A 22,795-nucleotide genomic window follows, 5' to 3' on the forward strand; every position below is an offset into this window, starting at 1 on the left:
CTGATAAAATTCCACAGTAAATGAGTGGATTTTTTTTTTTTTTCTGCAGAAGATAGCAAAAAATTTGGCTTATTGCCAGCCATTTTTCTGACCTTAGTCTGTAAATCACCTTTTCTTTGGAGCAAGCTAGGTATGTATGCAATGCCATTATAGTCACAACAAACACAGTAGCAGAGCATGGCATTTTCACTGGAATAAAAGTAAATACAAAAAAAAAAAAACACAAAAAAACAACAACCAACAAACCTTGCTATTTTAAGCATATATATATAAGCTTATCTTGGAATCTCTGAGAGTACAAAAGCACTGCATTGTCCTTGAAAGGTGACTGTTTTGTATTTTCTGACTTCTGTGGAGTTTTGGTTTGCCACTTCTGGATGCATATGGTCTAAGCACAGCTGCCTTGGGTCATGTGTGTTTCAATAAACACCCCTCCCTTTGCCTACTGATAACACTAAAGTCTTTGTCAAAGCAGGCTCCAGGTTTACAACATTTGTTGAGGCAGAATTGCAGTTAATCAAGTAAAAGTAGTGTATATCACAGGTTTAAGATGTAGTGTATATCACAGGTTTAAGATGTTTAAGATGTAAAATTTCATCTCTTCTGTCGAAAAAGTGAGTTTTGAATATCTACTTCACCAACAGTGATATTCAGAAGAGATTACAGTACAAGTTGCATGAGTACCTGAGATGGATCTTGTGTGAGAGACCAAAAGGAGAAGGGAAATACAAAGGGGATTTTCCCTATCTATTTATCTTTGTAAAAAGTAATTATAGCTCAGTTGTGCCAGTTCACAGGAATGGTTGGAGAGCTGCCAGGCAGAGAAGGACCTGGGAGTGATGGTGGATAGTCGGCTGAATATGAGCCAGCAGTGTGCTCAGGTGGCCAAGAAGGCCAACGGCATCCTGGCTTGTATCAGGAACGGTGTGACCAGCAGGGCTAGGGAGGTGATCGTCCCCCTGTACTCGGCTCTGGTGAGGCTGCACCTCGAGTACTGTGTTCAGTTTTGGGCCCCTCGCTACAAGAAGGACATCGAGGTGCTTGAGCGGGTGCAGAGAAGGGCGACGAAGCTGGTGAGGGGCCTGGAGAACAAGTCCTACGAGGAGCGGCTGAGGGAGCTGGGCTTGTTCAGCCTGGAGAAGAGGAGGCTCAGGGGCGACCTTATCGCTCTCTATAGGTACCTCAAGGGAGGCTGTAGCGAGGTGGGGGTTGGCCTGTTCTCCCACGTGCCTGGTGACAGGACGAGGGGGAATGGGCTTAAGTTGCGCCAGGGGAGTTTTAGGTTAGATGTTAGGAATAACTTCTTTACTGAAAGGGTTGTGAGGCATTGGAACAGGCTGCCCAGGGAAGTGGTGGAGTCACCATCCCTGGAAGTCTTCAAAAGACGTTTAGATGTAGAGCTTAGGGATATGGTTTAGTGGGGACTGCTAGCGTTAGGTCAGAGGTTGGACTCGATGATCTTGAGGTCTCTTCCAACCTAGAAATTCTGTGATTCTGTGATTCTGTGATTCACTCCTGTCTGTGTCTCTGTGCGGTAGGCTGTGTGTTTTTGAGCTCAAAGACATAATAATTTTTGATAGAATTTAACACACCTGTACAAAAGAGAATTTGATGGTTTCTTGCTATTTTTGAAGTACCACTCTGCTGAAAGTGAACAGACACAACAGAAAGATGAGGAGGCACATGTAAAAATTCTTAAGAATATGTTTTTACATTACATGTGCTCTTTTGTTTCATTTTTAAATTCGTACTTCATACACTTCAGAAGCTCATGCAGAAGAAGTAAGTTGTTAGAACACATAGCACACTGATGACTTTTGCAGTTTTTGTGGAAGAATTGGGGAAGGAAAGAGAGGGAAGAGGAAGGTATAAGAACAATCATGGCATGAAGAAAGGGAAATGTAACATGAGTGTAGATAAAACTAGTGGGGTTTAATTAGAATAGCAGAGGAATTTGAGGACATATGTAACAACAGGCTATGGTGGCAGATCATTTGGATGCCTTGTAGTTTAGCAGTGTGATTACCCCTCATTTTTCTCTCCTGCTCTGATACTCTGCCATGTTACTCATCCTGGGATGGGAAGTGTTGGAGCTGGTTGGGCAGGAGGTACTGATTTCTTCTGGGGCTTTTATCAAACTTACCTCTCTTACCTTTTACATTTCTCATCTTTCTTTTATTATGGCCATGGATACAATGGTCTAGAACTGTTGGGTAGGATGATCCCAATTGTTTGTCATTTTATTCTGGTGTTATTCCTATTTACCGTAAGTTTTATCTGTGTTACCTCAGTATTCATTTCAGAATTTGTGAGTCTTCTTGTGTCCTATAAGCTCAGTAAAGTGCAGTGAGATTTGTTCCCTGGTGGCTAAAATGGAGATCCAACCTGCAAAACTGGATTCTGTCATATTATGCAAATCCATTACACCTTTGTAAAGTAAATCTGGAAGCTAATATCTCAGTTGTAATTTTTGTAGAAAACAACTAGCAAAATTTAAAAGCTAGATTTGTTTTGGTGGAGTTGCAGGAGCATCACAGACAGAGTTATCACTTCCAGTGTGATTGCTAGATATTTCTGTGGTTTGCACAGAGAACAGAGCCTCGTTCCTCATTTAAGTGTAAATCTCAGTTGGTAGGTCTTGAAATTACAATGCATCACTTTGGGGTGAAAAAATAAAAATAATAATAAAAAAAAAATCACTGACCAAAACTATTTTCTCTTGTTTCCATTTTCAGGAAGTCACCAAATCTGTGCAGCCCCTTCTGCTGGGAAGAATAATAGCTTCCTATGATCCGGACAACTCCTCTGAAAGATCCATAGCCTACTACCTGGGCATTGGCTTGTGCCTTCTCTTCCTTGTGAGAACGCTGCTCACACACCCTTCTATATTTGGTCTTCATCATATAGGGATGCAAATAAGGATAGCATTGTTTAGCTTGATTTATAAGAAGGTAATTTTTTCATTTGCACTTAAAGCCAAGCTTCTGTCTATACCCTGCATAGCTTTTAGGGCAGCTTTTAAAAATGTTTGTAGTTTTGTTACAAAAAGCACACAAAAGAGTAATACAGTTAACATCCGTTTCTGACAGCTGTCCATTTCCTATGTCCAAATAATTAAATACATGTCTACAGCTGCTTTGACTGAAGTCAGACTCTGTGTGAGCTCAGACTCACTAGATATGTAGTGAAATGCTTTAATTGTTGTACCACTGCGCTCCTGTTATGCACATGTATAGCAAAGGAAAAATAACATGCTAGTGGCTAAGGAGTATTTTCAGAAGTATAACACAGAAGGGACTGAGTTGGAATGATACCATGTGAGTTCTCTATAGCGTGAAGAATCAACAGAAGTTGAGGCATTTCGTGTTCATAAATCCAAAGGTTTTAAAAGGTGTTTGCTTTTACCAATAACAAATCCAGCTAATTTAAACAAACCTGTTAGTTACTCTATTTTAAAGCTCACTGTGAAAACATATTTCAAAAAACATTTGTCTAGATAGGCACAGTAGGAGATTTTTGAGGAAGCACAGCAACACACAGCATGCATGCTTAATTAAAGCTTGTATTTCCATACATATCTATATACATAAAATATGCAACAGAAAACAGGGGCTAAGTCGATAAATCAATAGTTGTAAAGCAATTTAATGACTATGTTAAATTCAAGTGACATAAATAACAAGTTTAATGAGACTTTCCTTATAGCATTAAGCTGATAAGTGAGTTGTAATTTATGCTACCGTACAACTGCCTATTATTTTATTTTGTATTTATTCTGTTTTAAAGGAGTGAGTTACATGGCCATTTTCCTATTGTTTTGTTTTCTTTTACAGACCTTAAAACTGTCAAGCAAAGTCCTAGATAAAATAAGTACTGGACAATTGGTCAGTCTTCTTTCCAATAATCTGAACAAATTTGACGAGGTACGTTATTGGTTGATTAATGAACTTAAAGATCCATCAAATACCAAAGCAAAACCTCAAACAACTCATGGCAATCATTAAGGGGGGAAGGAGAATAAATGTCAGACTGCACTCACTGTTCATTGTAGACATAAAATGAAGCCCATCCTAAGAGTATGTTTTGATATCTGGTCACAGAAATGCTCATTCTAATAAGTACATCTTCCTTTTTCTCCTATGCTGATAAGAAAAGCAAACTTACACACTAGATATACCATAAAAACATTCTTGTTTTACAGTGCAGTGAGAATCCACCAGGAAACCTCAGTTTACACAGTTGGTTTCATAGCAGTCAGAACCTGCTCATCCAATCCTTGTCATTTTTTTTTTTTTTTTTTCCTGACCACCATATCTCTTTCTAATAAGGTGAACCAGTATGGTGCTCCTGCTATTGAACAAGCGATGTTCAGCATCCTGTTGTTACTATTACCCACGCTCCTTAAAAACCTAATTACGTGTTGATGTAAGACTATTAGAAATCATTTCCAACACATCCATTTTAGACAATACAGAATCACAGAGTAGTTGAGGTTTGAAGAGACCTCTGGAAGTCACCTGGTCCAGCCTCCCTGCTCAGTCAGAGCCATCAAAGCAGGTTGCCCATGACCACATCCAGGTGGCTTTTGAACATCTCCAAGGAGGGAGACTCTGCAACCTCTCTGGACAACCTGTGACAGTGCTCAGCCAATACATTCAAAGTCTCCTGTAAAACTTTTCATTAAAGATATGGAGGTAGTTTTGTAGTAATGGCTCGGAGGCTGGAAACTCTGTGAGCTTTTGTTCTGCGTGTATAATTGCCCCGTTGATGGTATGAGGTTTGCTTCTTACGGGAGAAACAAGAAACCTGACGTCAGAGAGACCCTACAGTTCCAGCTTTGTGTCTTTTGTCTATGTACTTTATGCACTTTATTACTATATAGAAGAACTTGAGCTAGCACTGACAAGCTAGGCCAAGTGCCCTAGTAGTGCAGTAGTGTAGCTGCAGCAACACAGAGCTCTGTGCAAGCTCTGTTTCTCAGCCTGACTACAGGATTCAGTCCAAAATCTATCTAATGATAGACAAATGTGGAGAAGAAGGCAGCAGTCTTCTTTGAATTTGCTGCATTTTTACAAAAGACATCTCTTCACCAGAGTAATGTTGGCCTCCTATATCAGATGAAGTTACTCTCAGAAGAATTGTTTCCATATTTTGCCCATCTTGCAGTGATTGAAAACACCAGTGTTGATAGCAAATTCTGTTTACTTTTCCAAAGCTGGATTTTTTCCTCGTGTGCACACATAGTGAAGAGACAATTGTGTACTGAACTTTGCCTTACAAAAATCGAAGTTCAGGTGTGGAATGCATATGTACTGCTGCACTGTCATCATTATTAACACCCAGAATGCTATGTGCTCAGAATCACAAATTCTCCTTTATAAACTTGTTTTACTACTGGAAGTATTTGTACCATCCTTCATTACATTTTTCAAAGTGTCACTTTAATGACTTCTTCCTTTTCTTGTAGTTTTCAAAGCAGTCTGTAACTTTCATTATTATTGTTATTCTCCTGTGGGCTTCTGCAGGGTCTTGCTCTGGCTCATTTTGTGTGGATTGCACCTTTACAAGTGGCACTGCTGATGGGACTGCTCTGGGATATGTTACAAGCTTCTGCATTTTCTGGACTTGCTTTTCTAATAGTCATGGTCTTTTTCCAAGCCTGGCTGGGACAAAGGATGATGAAATACAGGTGACGAGACTATTTTAAAATATTTTTTAGTATATTTTCCTGAAACAAGCGGTTTTATGAAGTTTATACTACTTAATTAAGGGTATCTCATTATTGCATTGTTACAAAAGAGATGTCCAAAGAATGCTGGATGAGTCAGAAATGTAGGGACAAGCCTTTACTTATTTAGCGGCACCTGTCTAAACTTATAAAAAAAAAAAGGTCTAACATGTTTGGTGATGCATTGATAGTGATAATGCTTTGTAGTATTAAATCTCCTTGTTAGTGAAGTGATTAATGCTTTTAGAGCTTCTGTTTTCTCCTTAGTAAAGCAATTATTCCATTTCTAATAATTCCTATCACATTCTTCATAATAATTTTGCTAAAATAAGTATATTAAGAATAGGTATGTAGGGAAAGAATTTTCTTAAGATACAATGATACAAAGATACAATGTGATACAAAATAACTATGCATGGTGAAATAGATGAGGATTAACCTACTGTCTTTTTACTTTATAGGGATAAGAGGGCAGGAAAGATCAACGAGAGACTTGTCATCACCTCAGAAATAATTGAAAATATACAGTCAGTTAAAGCCTATTGTTGGGAAGATGCAATGGAAAAAATGATTGAAAGCCTCCGTGAGTAAGTGTTTTCATTTGTTGGTCAAATTTCTTATGTGTTCAGAAAAAAAATATTAAGTGACTATGAACACTTTCTGTGGTCATGTTAGTTAAGAAGTAAAGCACACAAATATTAATCCTCCATAAACTAACCATGCATTCCCACACTGAAGTTATTTTTTTTTCCCAATTTGTCAAGTAGAGATTTTTTTTTTATTTGCTTCCTCATTCGTTATAATGGTATTTCAGTGGTTAGCTTGTGCAGGTAAAACAATTGTGGCATCTGTGTTTGTTTCTGGCCAACCCTGTCCTCATCTTACAATAAAAAGCCCTTTTGTGATGGTTACTTAAGGCTTTACAGACTTTCCTATTCTGCAGTGGAGGAAACAGTGTGAGTCCTCTTCAGCCATTTTCTGAGAAATGCAATAAATCTGGTTTTAAATGTTGCACACAATCTGTGTAAGGATCACAGCTTCATATATTCATTCTGTACAATTACATTTACATTTATTGTCTGTGGAAAGTCTTTTATAAAGTTTATATTCTCAATTAACATTGAGACTGCACTGGAACTACCAGACACGATGCATAAAGCAGGTAAAAGAGCTAAGCTGGTTAGCTGAGTCCTGGGGGAAGGGAGGAGAAGTGGCACATTGATTGATAGGTGACGCTGCACAAAGCACTGTGTTTGTTTAGTCCTTTAGAGAGAATTGGAATTCGGTGCCAGGTGTGTGATTGGTAAAATAGAAGAAAATAGAAGAAATATAAGTGCCATATTATCGTGTAAATAAAAGAGATGAAGCGATATTATTACACAAACACCTTCTTGTTCAGCTGTTTTCTGAAAGACAATGAAGGAAAAGTCAAGTGCTCTTCACCTTCAGAATAAGAAAGTTCTTAAAATCTGTAATGTAAACCATCTGAGAAAGCTCAGTTTTAGTCTAGGTCTGGAGGTCCAGTTCTAAGATGGAACCTGGCACCACTAGTCATATGCATTGCTTTTAGGAAATTTTAGAGTATGCCTTGTAAGTAAGTTGTGTAGAAGTCACAGAAAGCAGAAAAAGAACAGTAATTTTACATTTTATATTTTCTACAATAGGTAATTTGGTAATGCTGAAGTTCAATTGTTATCATATTAAGCATGGATTTTTTGAAAAAAAATATCATGGAAGAATGACAGAAATATTATAAGATCATGGTATCTCTCTTCTGCTCCTTTTGCTCCAAAATACCATATTTTTTAAGTGATCCAAAAGGTCACTTGGTGAATACATCACCAGAACAGGTCAATCTGGGAATGTAAGAATTTCATTTGAATTTTGCTTGCTGAGACCTCCCATAAATTAGCTCCTTAGGGTGGTGGGAGATGAGACAAGTTCATTTAACTCGTGCCCGTGTTTTAGCAGCCCTACATTATAACTCATTTGTTACCAAACTGATTCTGTATCCTGTCAGTTTCTGATGCAATCTGGTTTAATCTGCTCTAATTTAACGAGCTAGATATAACTGCACCCTTACTGGTAGACTTGAGCTGCCAGGGTTGCCCATCCTGCTGCAGGCAAACTCCCCCCTTATAGCTGTGACACTTCAGAGGGAGCAATATGGGCTGTCACCTGCATACCCTCTGAAATCTGTGCTAATTACTGTTCATAATATGTGTCTGAATAAACATGTTTGCATTTCTATCAGTATACAATGTATTTAGGAAGTAAAAAAGCACAATGCCGACCCGTGTCCCTGAACTGCAGCACAGCACTGCAGAAGGTTAAGTCCAAGGCTGGAAGTGCCTCTATTTTGTCAGCAGAAGATCCATCTTTCTATAAAGCAGAGAAGCTCAGGCTCATTTGTTTGTACTTATTGTGGTAGCATCACTTCAAAACCAGACATGCATAGTGTAGACCAACATATATAAGATGCACATAGTGTCCTTTATGTTCTCAATGCAAGTGCCTATGTTACCTCAGCGAGACATGTTCCAAACGAGTGGTTAAGTTACAGAACTGTCGAGCCTGGATCACAGACATATCCACCCCTGGAAAGCCACTCACTTGTGGCTGGTACTTGGGAGTATACTGAAAATGGTTAGTGCATTTTTCTGTCCCCTGTTGGAGCAATGTCTGTGTGCTTCAGCACTAGGGGTGGTTTAGGTAGTTTCCACCCAGATGTCTGCATGGGACTGGCTGAGCATCACATCCCCTAGTCATTGTTATCCCTATTTAGTCCCTATGTGCTGCCACTCACAGCCTCATACAAATTGTGGAGGAACTTTGGTGGCACTTTTTCAAGGTCCATGATTCCAGCTGTGGTGGTTACCTGCATGCCTGGCTACTCTCTTCAGGCCTCTTTTTGTGAAATGCAGACATAAGAAGAGGTGCTAGGCATCCTGCTTCAAAACTGTCTGGGCTCAGGCTTTCTCTGAGGGACTTTCAGCAACACTTTTTCCAATGACAATGGTAGGATGCTGATATACATGCAACACTTGTGCACATGCAGGGTGGGGCTGGAAAGTGTTCCCACTCAGCCCCCAAATACTGGACTTAGTTTGCATGCAGACTCTGGATCAATACCAGAAGACATGTAAAGGTTATGATGCTCAGCCTTGAAATGCCATGAATTTCCATCACTGACGTGACTGTGAACTTCAGTGCAACAGCCTAGTGGTGAGTGTACTCACCCAGCAAATGGGCAGGTTGGGATCTAGCTCCATCTCTACCCCTAGTTAATTTGAAAATCTGGTCCCTTCCATTGAAGCAGAGGTACCTGTGTTCAGACAAAGCTGAGCTGCTGTGTTCCTAGGATTATGGAGTGAAGGGGTTCAAAAGGAGAGCAGTGAATAGAAAGCTTAACTAGTGACTTTTGGTATCGGCTTAGAAAATAAATTCTACTCCCTGGATTATTTCTCTTTTTATTTAATATTTTGCTGTAAGATGCATAAACATTGTGGAGGCAGATAGGAGTAATCACCAGTTGTGTTCCTGACTGCACAGTAGTCAGTAGGCTGCTCCATGAACTGAGCTTCATCAGGAAAGGGAGAGAACAGACTCCCTGCCTCCCACTACATCAAGCTGAGGCCAGCTGATACCTTACTTCTTGGGTGAGCCTGTTAGTAGGGTGGTTTGCAAAAGGAGATGGCATTATTAGAGTTTTTATAGTCATGTATAGTAAATCTGACACTTAAGAATATCTCATTTCCAGAGGGGTTGTGTATCTAGGTGACCATATGAGAAGGGGATGGCACTTGTGTTAGCGGTAGATGCTTCTGGATGCTTGAGCCACGAATTGTAGAGGCTTGTGGATTATGAGATATCTAAATCATGACATAGATCATTTTTATTTTGTCTAACATCTCTGAAGAGTGGTGTCCATATTTGGCTGTAATTATTTTTTTTTTAGGTTCAAAATTGTTGAATTGTTGAATCTTGTTTTTTAACTGCTCTCCTAAAAATAACAAAGATGGATGAGCCTCTACGTTAATTGTTTTACCAACAGTTCCATCCAAAATTTTATGAAATGAAAACCGTGGAACCATATACTAATCATCTGTATTTGTTTTTGTTTTTAACAGAACCGAACTGAAGCTAACCCGAAAAGCTGCTTATGTGAGATATTTCAACAGCTCAGCCTTCTTCTTTTCAGGCTTTTTTGTGGTGTTTTTAGCTGTGGTTCCATATGCTGTGACTAAAGGAATTATTCTCCGCAAAATATTTACCACCATTTCATTTTGCATTGTTCTTCGAATGACAGTGACCAGGCAGTTTCCTGGGTCTGTACAGACCTGGTATGATTCTATTGGAGCAATAAACAAAATACAGGTAGGGTACATACACTTCAATCTTCCCAAATACGTAAGCTAATTCTTTATAGCATGTTATCTTGTCAGTTGATCAACAAAAGCACACAGTATTTGTGCAGACTTTCCGAATAAACTATATATTGCTTTGATTATACACCATGAAATGTCATTATAAATCTTGATATTGTTATATGGTTCCCCAGGCAGCATAACCATGGGAGTCTTATGCTACCTGCAGGCTACTTACTTTGAAACAGAAGAGGTTTTTTTTTTTTTCATTGCAGAATAACAAACAATAAAAATATATCAACATTTGTGGTGCTTAAGAGATGTTTTTCTTTCAGAAAAGGAAGTACAAAATTAGTATGTGTTTTATATAGCACAGCTTCCAGTAGTTGCAATCACAAACCTTATTTTTTTGTAGCTATTAGTGGCAAGAACAGCAGGAGATTGTATATCTTATGCAAATGTTCGTCTCATTCATTATGAGTGCTAAACGTAATTAAGGTACCGGTCTTCTAATTATTACCTACCATACCTACCAAGATCAATTGCTCATAAACCAGCATGAGAGGCAGAGTCATCTCAGAGCAAATACTCATGAACTCTGTCTTTTTTACCTGCTGTTTTCAAATCAATCCTAAGAGGAAGAATTCTTGTTCTATTTTCCCTTAAAATATTAGGGTTTTAAAAAATATGTGTAGATGTTTTTCAGTAAAATATAATTTTATTATTTTTAGCATGATAAAGAATACCGAATACATTACTTAAAGACCTTAATCAGAAATCTGAACCTTAACATAGAATAAGGAGTATATATTAGATTCTTCTGGTATTTCTGATTTTTAACTGAACAGAAAGTTCAAAAGTCTAACCATAAGCCTGTCTATCTGACATTCAGAAGGATGCCTTGCTGGATCCCAATTTACACAGCCCTTGTCTTGATAGATTCCCTAGGTGTTTGTGGAGGCATCCTGTCTCTCTTATTTCCTGGAAGAGTATATCCTATGCCCTTTCAGAGAATTGGCAAGCCCAGTTATCATACCACTTTGCTGGCCACTTGACTCTGGGGATACTAGCTATGAGGCTGCTCTAGAATTTGTAAATAATAATCTCTTTGTGATAGGTTGAATATAGACCCAATATACTTCACAGAATCCCAAAACACAGATGTTCTTCACTTGTCACAGGAAATATGCAGATATAAACAGAAATAATAAACCACACATACATTTCTCTGATTTAATTTCCTCATCAGGTTAGAGAGGTTGGACCAGTCCCCAAGGTTATTGTATTTGCCATGTGGCTGCATCATATATTTTAGACCTTGAAGTCCTTATGGATCAACATGTTTTCTCTCACTATCACTGCTCCAGCAACTCCACTGGATGACCCCACAGCCTTTGTTATAAAAACCTATCTAAACCTATCTAACCATTTCTTTCTTTTGCACTGTGTGTGTTTTGCCTTTCTTTTTTTTTTTTTTTTTTTTTTTTTTTTTTTTTTTTTTTGGTACTTGTCCTTTCAATCATTTGCTTTTTCACTTCTGCTTGTGCTCATTGGGAAACTTTCAGGTTTATTGTAGAGAACTGTTTTTTCCCCCTTACCATTTTCCCTTAGTTTGCCCACTGTTGCCCCAGTAGGCCTTCTTGGTCCCAGCTAACTTTAAAAGGCAATTTAGAGGAGATGGTACTTACAGACTGCACAACCTTAAGAAAATCATGGAAAAGTTAGTTTTCCTTCATTATCATGGATTTACACTTCCTTCTCCTTATATAATCCTAGAATATAAACAAGTATAGTGTTGCCGACTTCTGTCCTTTGAAATGACACTAATTCAGTGCTGCCCTAGCCAGGATTATTATCTGCCTTTTGTGCTGATTGAAACATAATTCTAATTCATTTAAACTCTTTCTGTTTTGGAATAGTGAGTTAGCAGCATGTAGCTGCTTTGTTTCGCTGCCTACCAGAGTGTAACCTTCCATGTCCTACTCCAGAAACAAAGGTTTATTTGAAAAAGATTAAGGTTGGAGGGCTAAGGCTTCCCAATGCAAGTCCTGAAATCAAATGAAATGCCAAGTTTTTATATTCTTTCCAAACAAGAACCAAATACATTCATCGTTGTATTTTCACTAACAATGTAAGAAATGGAAGCTTCAGAAACCATTTTCTTCTGCATCTGAAAGACATTGTATGAGATGCATTTATGCCTTACTTGAAAACACTAGAATGCAATAACTCTATCAGATATATTAACTAACGCAGGCAAGTCTGTGCTGCTTTGCATGATACACCTGTCATCCCTTTCCATTTTCTGTAATCTGCTTTTGTTGTCTTTCTAGGATTTCTTGCTAAAAGAAGAATATAAAGCCCTGGAGTATAATCTAACAACGACTGGGGTTGAAGTAGACAAAGTAACAGCTTTTTGGGATGAGGTCAGTACTTTCACCCAAAATAAATTCAAATGCAGAGTACAGTTTAATTTTTGTTTTGTTTTGTTTTTATTGATATTTGCCTTAGCATTCTCTAAAAACAGCAGACTGCACACCTTCAGTTTAACTGCCTTCAGCTAACAGCAGGCAAGGAATATGTGGCAAGTAATGAATGCATAATATCAAATTATCCACATCTGAGAGACTTTGAAAGAGGCTTTTTAGTAAATGTTAAGGCGTATAAGTTATTTTAGATTTAAGCCAGCCTGGAAACAAAATCAAACTCCAACAAGTTATAAACATTAGAAAGCAGTTCAATTATAGGAGTATTTTGTTTATGTCTACAAATTTAGGAGCGAATACAATGCATACATTAAAACAGATATTATTTTAAGAATTTAATAGATGTGTTATGGATAGGAAAAGTAATGTCAACAAAGTAAGTTTGCAAGTCTTTGTAAGTCTATAGTAGGATGTAAATTTCTGCATATGCATGTCCTATTCGTTTTTTTATGTACATACAAACACACAAATATGTATGTTGCAGGGAATTGGAGAGCTCTTTGTAAAAGCAAAACAGGAAAACAACAACAGCAAAGGTCCTAGCAATGACAACAATCTCTTCTTCAGCAATTTTCCCCTTCATGCATCTCCTGTTCTTCAGGATATAAATTTCAAGATTGAGAAGGGAGAGTTATTAGCTGTTTCTGGATCTACTGGAGCAGGCAAGGTATTTGTATTTCTGTTTTTTCAACAAAAGTCATATCAATTTTAAGGAATAATATAATGGTATTGGTAGCTGCAAGAAAAAGTATGAATAAAATATGTTTCAATAAAATGTCCCATACTCATTTAAATTTATCTCTATGGCCAACATGAGAAAGAGTTTGCCGGATGTTTTTCTTTTTTTTTTTTTTTCTTTTTAACGTACAAGGATACAGACTTAGTAAGGAAATAACAATTTAACTTACAAAACTAAAAAAAAATTATAAAGCTTAACACTGATTAGTCTGGTAACTACAATGCATACCCCAGATATGGGGCACACCTGGTCATATGGGCTCCACTTCCTACAATGTATAGCTTGGATACACCAAGCTATACTCTCAGACCTACATAAAAGCCTGTGGTATAAGTCTGTGGAGGCACTGTTCAGTGTTGGTCTTCTGAGAAAAGTTGTGGTTTAGATAATCATCATTTTAGAACTGGAAAAATGTTATCAGTGCATTTAGTTTGCAGATAACACATCCAATTAACCTTTTTACTATGAAATGAGTTGAATTTTGATATTCATATTCACTTTGAACTGCAAGGAATTAGACAGGTATTTCAGTTTCAGTGAGTCTTCTGAGAAGAAGTGAAAGTCAAAACAAACATTCATTATGCATTTGGCAACTTTTTGTTTCCTGCTTAACAAATTATCAGTGAACGTACTCTGATTCCCTTTACTTTCATTGATTTGGACTCTTTTGGTTGTGGAATCTCAAACCATGGAGATCCTGGGTAACCTGTTCTAGGCATCCCTACTTGAGCAGGGGGATTTGGACAAGATGACCTTGAGAGATCCTTTCTGACCTTAATCATTGTGTGATTCTGTAATTCCACATGAAATCTTTGGTCTATTGAACTCAGTGGCAAAGGACCCATCAAATTAAATATGGTCAATGCTTTAATATTTTTCAGAAAGGACACCAATACAAAAGAACAACAGACAGAACATGAGGCTGTCCTCTAACTGATATGTTGTATTGCATTTTACTATGATAATTCTGAACTAACAGAAGAGCTTTTTTACATTGCTCAAGCCCCTATTAACCTCAAATGTCTATCGCTAAAGCTTGTAATACAAAAATGTCAGTTATTGTAGAACGATTTATATATATCTCATTTATTTGTCTACTTAAGAAATTTAGAAAAATTCAGATCACACTGAGCGGCCTATGTGAGCATTGTATATATACAACAGATCTGCACGTTTCCAGGCAATAAAGATAAAAACTTTATAATATTATCTGAAAGATTTATGTAAAATAAGATTTACGCTTAATTCCCAAGCAAAAAAAGTTTCTCCTTTCCTTTCACCCTCTTAATTTATGGTTTCTTTCTTGTTGCTTAAGGCTGGTACTGTAAATTCTTGGAATTGTCAGGCCTTTGGAACATACTGTGTACTTATTTTTTCTATAATTGCTATGAAGCCTGATATCAACTTTTTAATACAACTTCACTCGTAAATGTCATTTATTTATTTATTTTAATTTAAAATGCACGACACTTTAAATTAAAGCACAAAGTGGGTCAACATCGAGTGTGCAAAACATACTAAGCAATTATCCTTTCCAAGATCAAAAATTTCTTACTCAGCTTTTGGGAAAATTTAGATTCTGGTATGATGGAAAGACATCTTTTGAGACTCCCCCTGCATATTGTACAACCTGTCAGGTTAAAGGATCTCTGAGGTTGAGAAGATAAAATTGTGACTTGGATAGATTTTTAGATCTTTGGCTGTTACGTCCTGGCTTTGTTGACTGCTTACTAGTGATAAGAACACCATTGGAATGCCTTTGTAACATATTTTTTCCTTGTATTTCTCAACTCTGTTCTTTGATCTAGTAGCTAGTGATGTGTGACAAGGTTACTAGAAGCTACTGATTAACTTTGAAATTATAACATGTCAGTACTGAAATTGCAATCAATTCTTTTATGAAGGGAAATAGTAAATATGCTTAGGTCATGTATTCACGTAAATGAGTTAACAGTCACAGAGGAAACTTCAGATCACACTGAGCAGTTTGTGAGCAATTAAATCCACAGACAGAGAAATTGCACTTTTCAGGGCAATTCAGATAAAAGGCTTATAAACACTAGAAAGATTGTAAACATGAATAGTGTTGTACAAAGAACAAGCAAATAGCTACTGATGTTAAAAATTTTCACCAGAATACTTGTAATACCTGATGTCTGTATGTCTCTTACAGATACTCACATTTTTACCTTGCAAAAATGATACAATTTTAATTAAAAATACATGCTTTTGTGGCAGCATGCCTTGTTTACAGGGCATCAGTTTTTCTTGTTCAGTGAATGAAGTTTCTCTCACTTCAGGGGCCTTTCAGACATACATGTCATAAAAATCTCCACTAATTGCTGCTTATACTAAATTAATGGTTGTAGGGACACTCTTTACAGAACAAAAGTACCATCCTATTGTTTTATTTTAGTAGAGTGACTCCCTTTTTTGTTTAGCATTTATTATGGTTGTACAGATCTCTGCTGTATTAACCATTAATATATTTTTTTTCAGACTTCTCTTCTGATGTTGATAATGGGAGAATTGGAGCCTTCTCAGGGTAAAATTAAACACAGTGGAAGGATATCCTTTTCACCTCAAGTCTCCTGGATCATGCCTGGAACAATAAAAGACAACATAATTTTTGGTGTATCCTATGATGAATACCGATACAAGAGTGTCATCAGAGCCTGCCAACTGGAAGAGGTCAGTCATCTAGGAATCTTAAGACTGAAGTGAAAAAATAAATAAACCAGGGAGTGCAATTTTAAGTAAACATGACATTTCTAAGGTTTAAGGAACTCATCCTAGCATTCAGAGGTTGTAGAACTCCAAGTCAGCCCATTGCCAGCTCCTTCAGAGATACACTGACAGTGTTAATTCTGGGAGTTAAATAAATTGGCTCAGCAATTATAAGGTGACTGCATTCTTAGTCTTCCTTGCTGGCTAAAAACCCAAGTAAACCTGATAATATTGAATAAATGAGCTAAAAAGTATTGTTTCTACATTTTTCTCATATATTTATATATGTATGTGTGTGTGTACATTACTTCCCATAGATAATACTAATTTCTTTACAAGTTTGAGAAATTAACCTGTATTCCTCTTTTCTTTCATGTCTCAAAAATGTTCTGACGGTATTTAGAATGCTGTGCCAGAAACCTGAATTATTTAGAGGAAAATTTTAACTGAACTAGTAGCTTTTTTTGTGTGTGCATGCTGAACATTTTCACTCTGGAAATTATTGCAGGACCAGTCTTTACATACCATGCAGTCCATAATGCAATGACGTTGGAATGTCCTTGTGTTTGTCTGCTGTTGCCATAGGGTAGTGTAGGAAAGGACACCTTTTCACATTGAAAGATATAAAAGGATCCAGCATTTTATACCTTTCCACACTTGGTGCTGTGTCATAAGATCAGACGTTCTGTCAGTAACATGTAGATGAAAACAATAAATATTTAACTGTGCTGAATAGGATCTTTCTTTAGACCACACAGTGAAACATTTTCCTTAGTGCCAGTCAAGCAAGAAAACAATAGCCAGCCTGTTTAAAAGTAAGATGAAGTTACTGCATTTTATCTCAGAGCAGGGTATAGTTAAGTGATAAAGCAATCTGTTCTTATATGCTTGTGGCCATTTCAGCCTGTGTTTGGATTGTGGTTTGCTGGAAATCTTCTTTGAAAGCTTCTGAAGACAGGAGAATTAGCAACTTCTGTTTCAGGCTTTCTGAAGTGAGAAGTCCTTACCTCCAGTGTTAAGAGCTGTAGTTAATGCCAAAGCTCCAAGAACCAACTGCAGCGATTCGAAACTGTCCTTGCTCAAGGAGGCTTTCCAACCCAGGCCCTTGCTAGAGCAGAATGTGGTTGTTTCAGTGTTGGTGGGATGGCTTGGTGTCTCGGTGTTGGTGGGACGGCTCAGTGTGTTGGTCTTGGTAAGCTGGAGCTCCTTTGTTCTCCAAACAGGCTCGATCAAGCCAGCTTTGATCTGTGTTGGTGCAGCTCTGTGCTGAGTAATATGCTTCACCTCCTAGCAGGGCTCATTATTTGAGACCAAGTTTGATATTTATGAGGATACTTTCTTCTGTACTGAACCTGAATAAATTGGTTGGACTGAAGAGAAGGCAGAATGGTTTAGAATCAATCCAAATGCATTACCTTGTTGCTATTATTGTGCTTGTTAGTCTCACTAAATTTCACATTCAAGTTACCAAATAGGACTGAGTATAGCAGATTTAAGTATGGATTTCAAATATTAATTCTTTGTTTCTCCTGAGGGTGCATTTCTTTGGGTTTTATTATTAAATGAAGGATTAGTTCTTCGTTGGTTTGGGGCTGTATGTATTTTCTTCATGATGGAGAGATACCTGACGATTTTTGCCTACAGGAGTACACTTCTCCTTCTTCTCAGCAACTTTACTAGGTAGTTTATACCATTCACCTGAATGCAGGACTGTTGCTGAGTCTAGCTTTTACACGGGCTCTTAAAGGTGGACCAGGGCGATAAAAGAGAGTTTATTTCCTTATTGGACATATGTTGAAAGTCAGTTAAAATAAAGCTCTTAACAGTGACTGACTGAGATTTTCTTTCAAGCTCCATGCTCACAAAAACTATTTTTTTGGGGGAATACAAAGACATCTCCTTTGACCCTGTAAGTGAATGGACATGTATCATGTAGTAACACACCTATGAAACGTCCCTTTTGCTTTTCAATCTCCACCTTCACCCTAGAGAGGAAGTGTGCTGAAGAATTGACCCAGAGAAAGCAATAAGTACTATTCCTAAATTCAGTGTGTTTTTCCCTTTGTCTTCACTTGTGCCAATAAAATACCACAGGTATTACCATCAATACCACACTTTACCACCACTCTATGGTGGTCATGCCATACCATGTACATAGGTTTCAGACTTCCTAGAACACAGTGTTCTTACCCATCAGCAGAATGGGACACTTAAGCTTCATCCGAGGTGCTCTGCACTTTGTTTTAGGTCTATGCAGATATGCAAATAATATTAAGTAAGTGTAGTTTAAGTAGTTTGGGGATGCATGAGAATTTTCAGAATGGTTGGTGCTAGATTTTTTTTTGATTGGTACATAGCTGACTTGCTAAGGAGTTATCATTTGCAAAACCAGGCTCCCCAGGGACGTAGTCACGGCACCAAGCCTGTCGGAGTTTAAGAAGCATTTGGACTGTGCACTTAGTCATATGGTCTGGAGCAGCTTGCTCCTCCTCCACTGCTAGCCTTTTGTGAAGACTTTCAACTTCTAGATCAAACTAGTCCAGCACAGATCACTAGTCCCCACTATTTATTCTTTACTCATTAGCTTTTTTGAAATAACCTGTTTGAATGGGTTGAATCCTGAGTGTACAGATATTATTACAAATGTATTACCTTTAACATCACAGGTTGACATGCTATAATAGAGAGAAGCCAGAACCTGAACTCACTCTTTTTCAAAAGACAGTCCCCATAGACAAGCTTAAAGGTACTTGAAAAGTAAGATAAGATGAACTGGTGATGTCTTAGCTTATGCTACCTTTCTCTTTTCGACAAGGTGTTTTACCCTTTTTATCAAGTACTTTTCATCACACATGATAAAAATCAATTAGAAAGAGAAAATGAACTAGCATTAGCACTTCAAATTAAGGTCCAATTAAGTATGAACAAATTTAATACTGAGAACATCATGCATAATTCTCTGCTTTTTATTCACTTTGCTGAATGGCAAAAAACACATGGGAGATGTGAACTGGATGAGTTTATATGTCTATGGAAACTTGCTACTAAATTTGTAGTAATTCCACAAGTGCAACTTCCATTGAGGCTCAAGGGTCATATTAATGTCATGGCAGGGATAGCATGAATATAAACGAGAATTTTGTAATAGCAGTTAATGGGTTTGCAAAATCTTCATTACGGGTGTAAGGATAAATGTGGAAGGAACATGGCTTGATTTTCAGATTTTTAGCATGAAAAATCATTATTGATTGCATACTATACAAAAGGTGTGGGTTTTTCTTTTGTTTTTATAATTTGTTGAGTTAAGAAGGAAAAGTCTTTGAATGGTTATTACAGGAGTTTTCAAGGATGCATGCTGCTAGCATGGAACAAAATAATCTCAAGAGAATGTATTCTTCTAGTCAAGACTGCAGAAGTAGGCACATTATAATCATCATAGTTAAAAATAAACAAGCACTGTATCACATTTGAAGAGATGCAATAATTCGTTTGTTTTAAAATACTTTTATGACTTCTGGTTTTGCCTTTTTTGAAAGGTAAGAGATGTTTTTCCACCTAGTTAGTTCATTCGATCCCTCAGTGGTTACTGAAGAGGCCATAAACACATAATGGCAAACTACCTTTAAGAGGCTACCACTCTTAAAGTAAACACATGTTCTGATTTGACAGGCACCAGCTGCTGGTGGATGTAATGTTTAACATGGCATGCAAACAGAGGAAGTGTTTCTATGCACAATCAAATCATATAACAGTACAGAAGAAGTCTGTGGCCAGATTCTGTCTTTTTTGAGTCATTTTTACAGGGAGTGTGGTAAATACTTTTTCAGTGAAGATCATAAGAGAATAGGTAAAGAAAGAGACTGTTAATATGCCAAGCCCTGGTTTCTATTCCTGTATGTTTGGCACAAAGGATGGCATCCATCCCCGTGTGACCAGTTCTCTGCAATGACAAGGATGCTCTGAAATGGAAGCACATATCCTTACTTGCATCTCACTGTACTTCTTCAGCCTCTTTTATCCATGCTGATGGCTTGTTTTTTTGGCAGGTGTCCTACTAGTCTGCACAGAATATCAAATCTGGAGCTGAATGCAAGTGCACATTGAACTAATCCGCAGGGGTTGTGAGGCAGCTTGACAGCTTTAGTCAGACAGTGAGTGAAGTGCTTAGTGCTCTGTTTTTGTGCCCATTGTTCACAAGGGCTATTGACACATTAGAAAGCGGAAGAGAGGAACAATAAGGACTCAAATCTGGAACTGAGTGCTTCATAGTAAGCAACTCTCTACAAGCGGATATTAAGAGGTAGCTTGGTTACCTAATCATGTAGATGCCTGCAGTGTGGACAACCATGAAGAAGCATGTTACCAGGAGTTCAGAGTTGGCGACAGACACAGGCACGTCAAAGTGAAATTCATCTCATCCTAATGTAATCAACCAAAATAGCATAAATTAATTTCCTGCATCTTTTCCACTGATTTTTTAGAGAGAACATGTAGCTTAGGTGTCTTCAATACAGGTAATAGGTGAGCTGAGTCCGTACATGAAAAAGATGTCTGAAAGCCGCCAACCTATTGGCTCACAGGAAAAGACAGTAACTGTCAGATAGTTAAAAAAAAAAAAAAAAAAAAAAAGGAAAAAAAAAAAGGCAGAAAAATGCTAGAGTAAAAAGAAGACATTTGTTTATAAAAATTATAAAAGCTCATTGGAAGTGGGTAAACTTCCAGAAATGTGGTCAGTTACTTGGAAGAAAGTGGCAAGAATTTTCTTTAATTTAAAGACAGTTGATATCTTTAAATTAAGATTGTGCTGTAAAATATCAGTTCTTGTTGAAACAGAAGTTGTGGACTTGATATAAAGTGTAATTTAGGAGTTTTTTTCATATATTCTAAATCTAAAAAAAAAAGCAAAAAAAAAAAGCTGTTCATCCAACATTTGTTTCACTGTTAGGTGAGTTTATTTTAGCTGCTTTAAGGTGCACTAGAAATTATTCCTTGTTCATTTTGCAGAAAGTGTAACTTTCTGTTTGTCCTGATTTTCAAAAAAGCTATGACCTTGAAAGTAAGACAGGTCTCAACAAAACTTAAGATTTTGAGGTTGTAGAGATTTGAAATCAAGTTCTGTGTTTCAGACTCACTAGGGAACATTAAGTCTAAAAAGATAAGAATTTTCAGTGTATTTGCCTATCTTGGCTCTTGGGTAACCAGCTTGAACATACCAGAGACCTCATTTTCCTGGGCCAGAAGCCAGAAAAACAGACCTCTTTAAAGGATTTCAAGTTAGAAATTACTTTTAAAAATTGTGTTTTATTTAGGTATGTCACCTTTCTTTAACCACCGATGTTCTCTGAAGCTCAGGCTTTTGTTAGATTTCAGCTGAACCATTTATGAGGGGTCCAAGATCCAATATCATAAGTTTTGTTTTCACAAAAATTTGTGACCTTCAGCAGAATGTCAGACTCACCCAAAACTCATACAAATGCTGGCAAAACTTGCTTTCTGTATGGTGAAATATTCCTGAGAAGCAGAGTTTTGAAACATGTGGGTAGGTTAAGCACAGGGTAAGTGAATTAGATATGATTCCAGAAGTTACACGGAAGATAGGACAGCATCCAAGATAATCTGCTCTGTGCCTAATACAGGGAAAGGGGCAGGGAGAGCTCTCTTGACTGAAACAGGTTTTTAACCAAACGATATCAACATAGAACTTAACACAGTAGCTCCATTAAACATATTTTTATGATTACTGATAAACTGTTTGAACTCGGTCCATTTACTCCTTCAAGTCAGTATAGATTTGTCCTAAGTGAGATGCTCCCTTGCTGAAAGGAAACTGTGCCGGCCTATCTACTTCGAGCCCCCAGGGAACCAGCTGCACTAGCAGCTGACCTGCCCATGCTTTTGGGCCACAGACAAGAATTTCAGTTAGAGGAGTCTGCCGGTGCCAGTGGATCATATCAGTGCAAGATGAAAAAAGTATAAAGGTAGCCAGCTTTTGGGTTGTCCTGTCTGAGATTCAATAGTTGTGCTGGGAGATTTGACATAGCTTGTGGACTTTCTGCCTGAAAGAGGCATTGTCATTTCAAGTTCATTTTCTGAAAAATTTCACTGAACTCAGATCTGGAAGTTTGTTCCAGTTCCATTTTTGTTTCTTTGGAATATTCAAGTTGAATACAATTTTTTAGAAGCATAGAAATAATTGTGAGTGAGAAAATGTTATATTTTCATCTTATAAGAAAAGAGAAAAAAATCAGGTGGAGCAGCACTGGAGCTCCTGTTTGAAGCCCTTGGCACTGCTTCTGCTTAACTTGAAGTTGGCTTTATTTGTCCTTATATGCAATAAAACCTTTGGTAGTTCTCTTCTAATTTATTGCAAATGGTCTGTAGTACAGAAAGGAAATTGCAAGGTGTGTTCAGATGCAACTTCTCCCCAACAAAGGGAGGAAGAAGAAGGAGAAAAATTGAATATTTTGATACGGGAGAATGAGGTAGCAAAATTAACAGGGAAACTGCAAAAATAAGCTTGGGAAATATTAATGACAATGAAGAAAAGGACAGGGTTAGAGATGGTAAAGACATTGGCACTGTTGAAAAAAATGGTAAAATAGAAGGAATGGTTAGTGAGGATCAAATGGAGACAGTCAAAAACACTGCTCTGTTCCATCAGTTTCACAAATGCTCTTTTTCTTTTTTTTTGGGGAGCAGAAGACAGGAGATCTTAAGAGACATCTTTAAGAAAGAGGGGCTCCATAAG

General features: G+C 37.5%; 1 protein-coding gene across 1 annotated transcript in view; it reads left to right on the top strand.

Moving 5' to 3' along the window:
• Positions 1-22,795, top strand: part of CFTR (CF transmembrane conductance regulator) — an 86,420-nt gene that overhangs the window by 16,298 nt on the left and 47,327 nt on the right. The window contains exons 4-11 of the mRNA XM_084514261.1: positions 2,736-2,951; positions 3,834-3,923; positions 5,526-5,689; positions 6,190-6,315; positions 9,859-10,105; positions 12,429-12,521; positions 13,066-13,248; positions 15,820-16,011. Coding sequence (XP_084370387.1) covers positions 2,736-2,951; positions 3,834-3,923; positions 5,526-5,689; positions 6,190-6,315; positions 9,859-10,105; positions 12,429-12,521; positions 13,066-13,248; positions 15,820-16,011 — 1,311 coding nt within the window. The remainder of the gene's footprint in view (positions 1-2,735; positions 2,952-3,833; positions 3,924-5,525; positions 5,690-6,189; positions 6,316-9,858; positions 10,106-12,428; positions 12,522-13,065; positions 13,249-15,819; positions 16,012-22,795) is intronic.

Source organism: Aythya ferina (genome assembly GCF_964211825.1).
Source record: "Aythya ferina genome assembly, chromosome: 1".
NCBI lineage: Eukaryota > Metazoa > Chordata > Aves > Anseriformes > Anatidae > Aythya > Aythya ferina.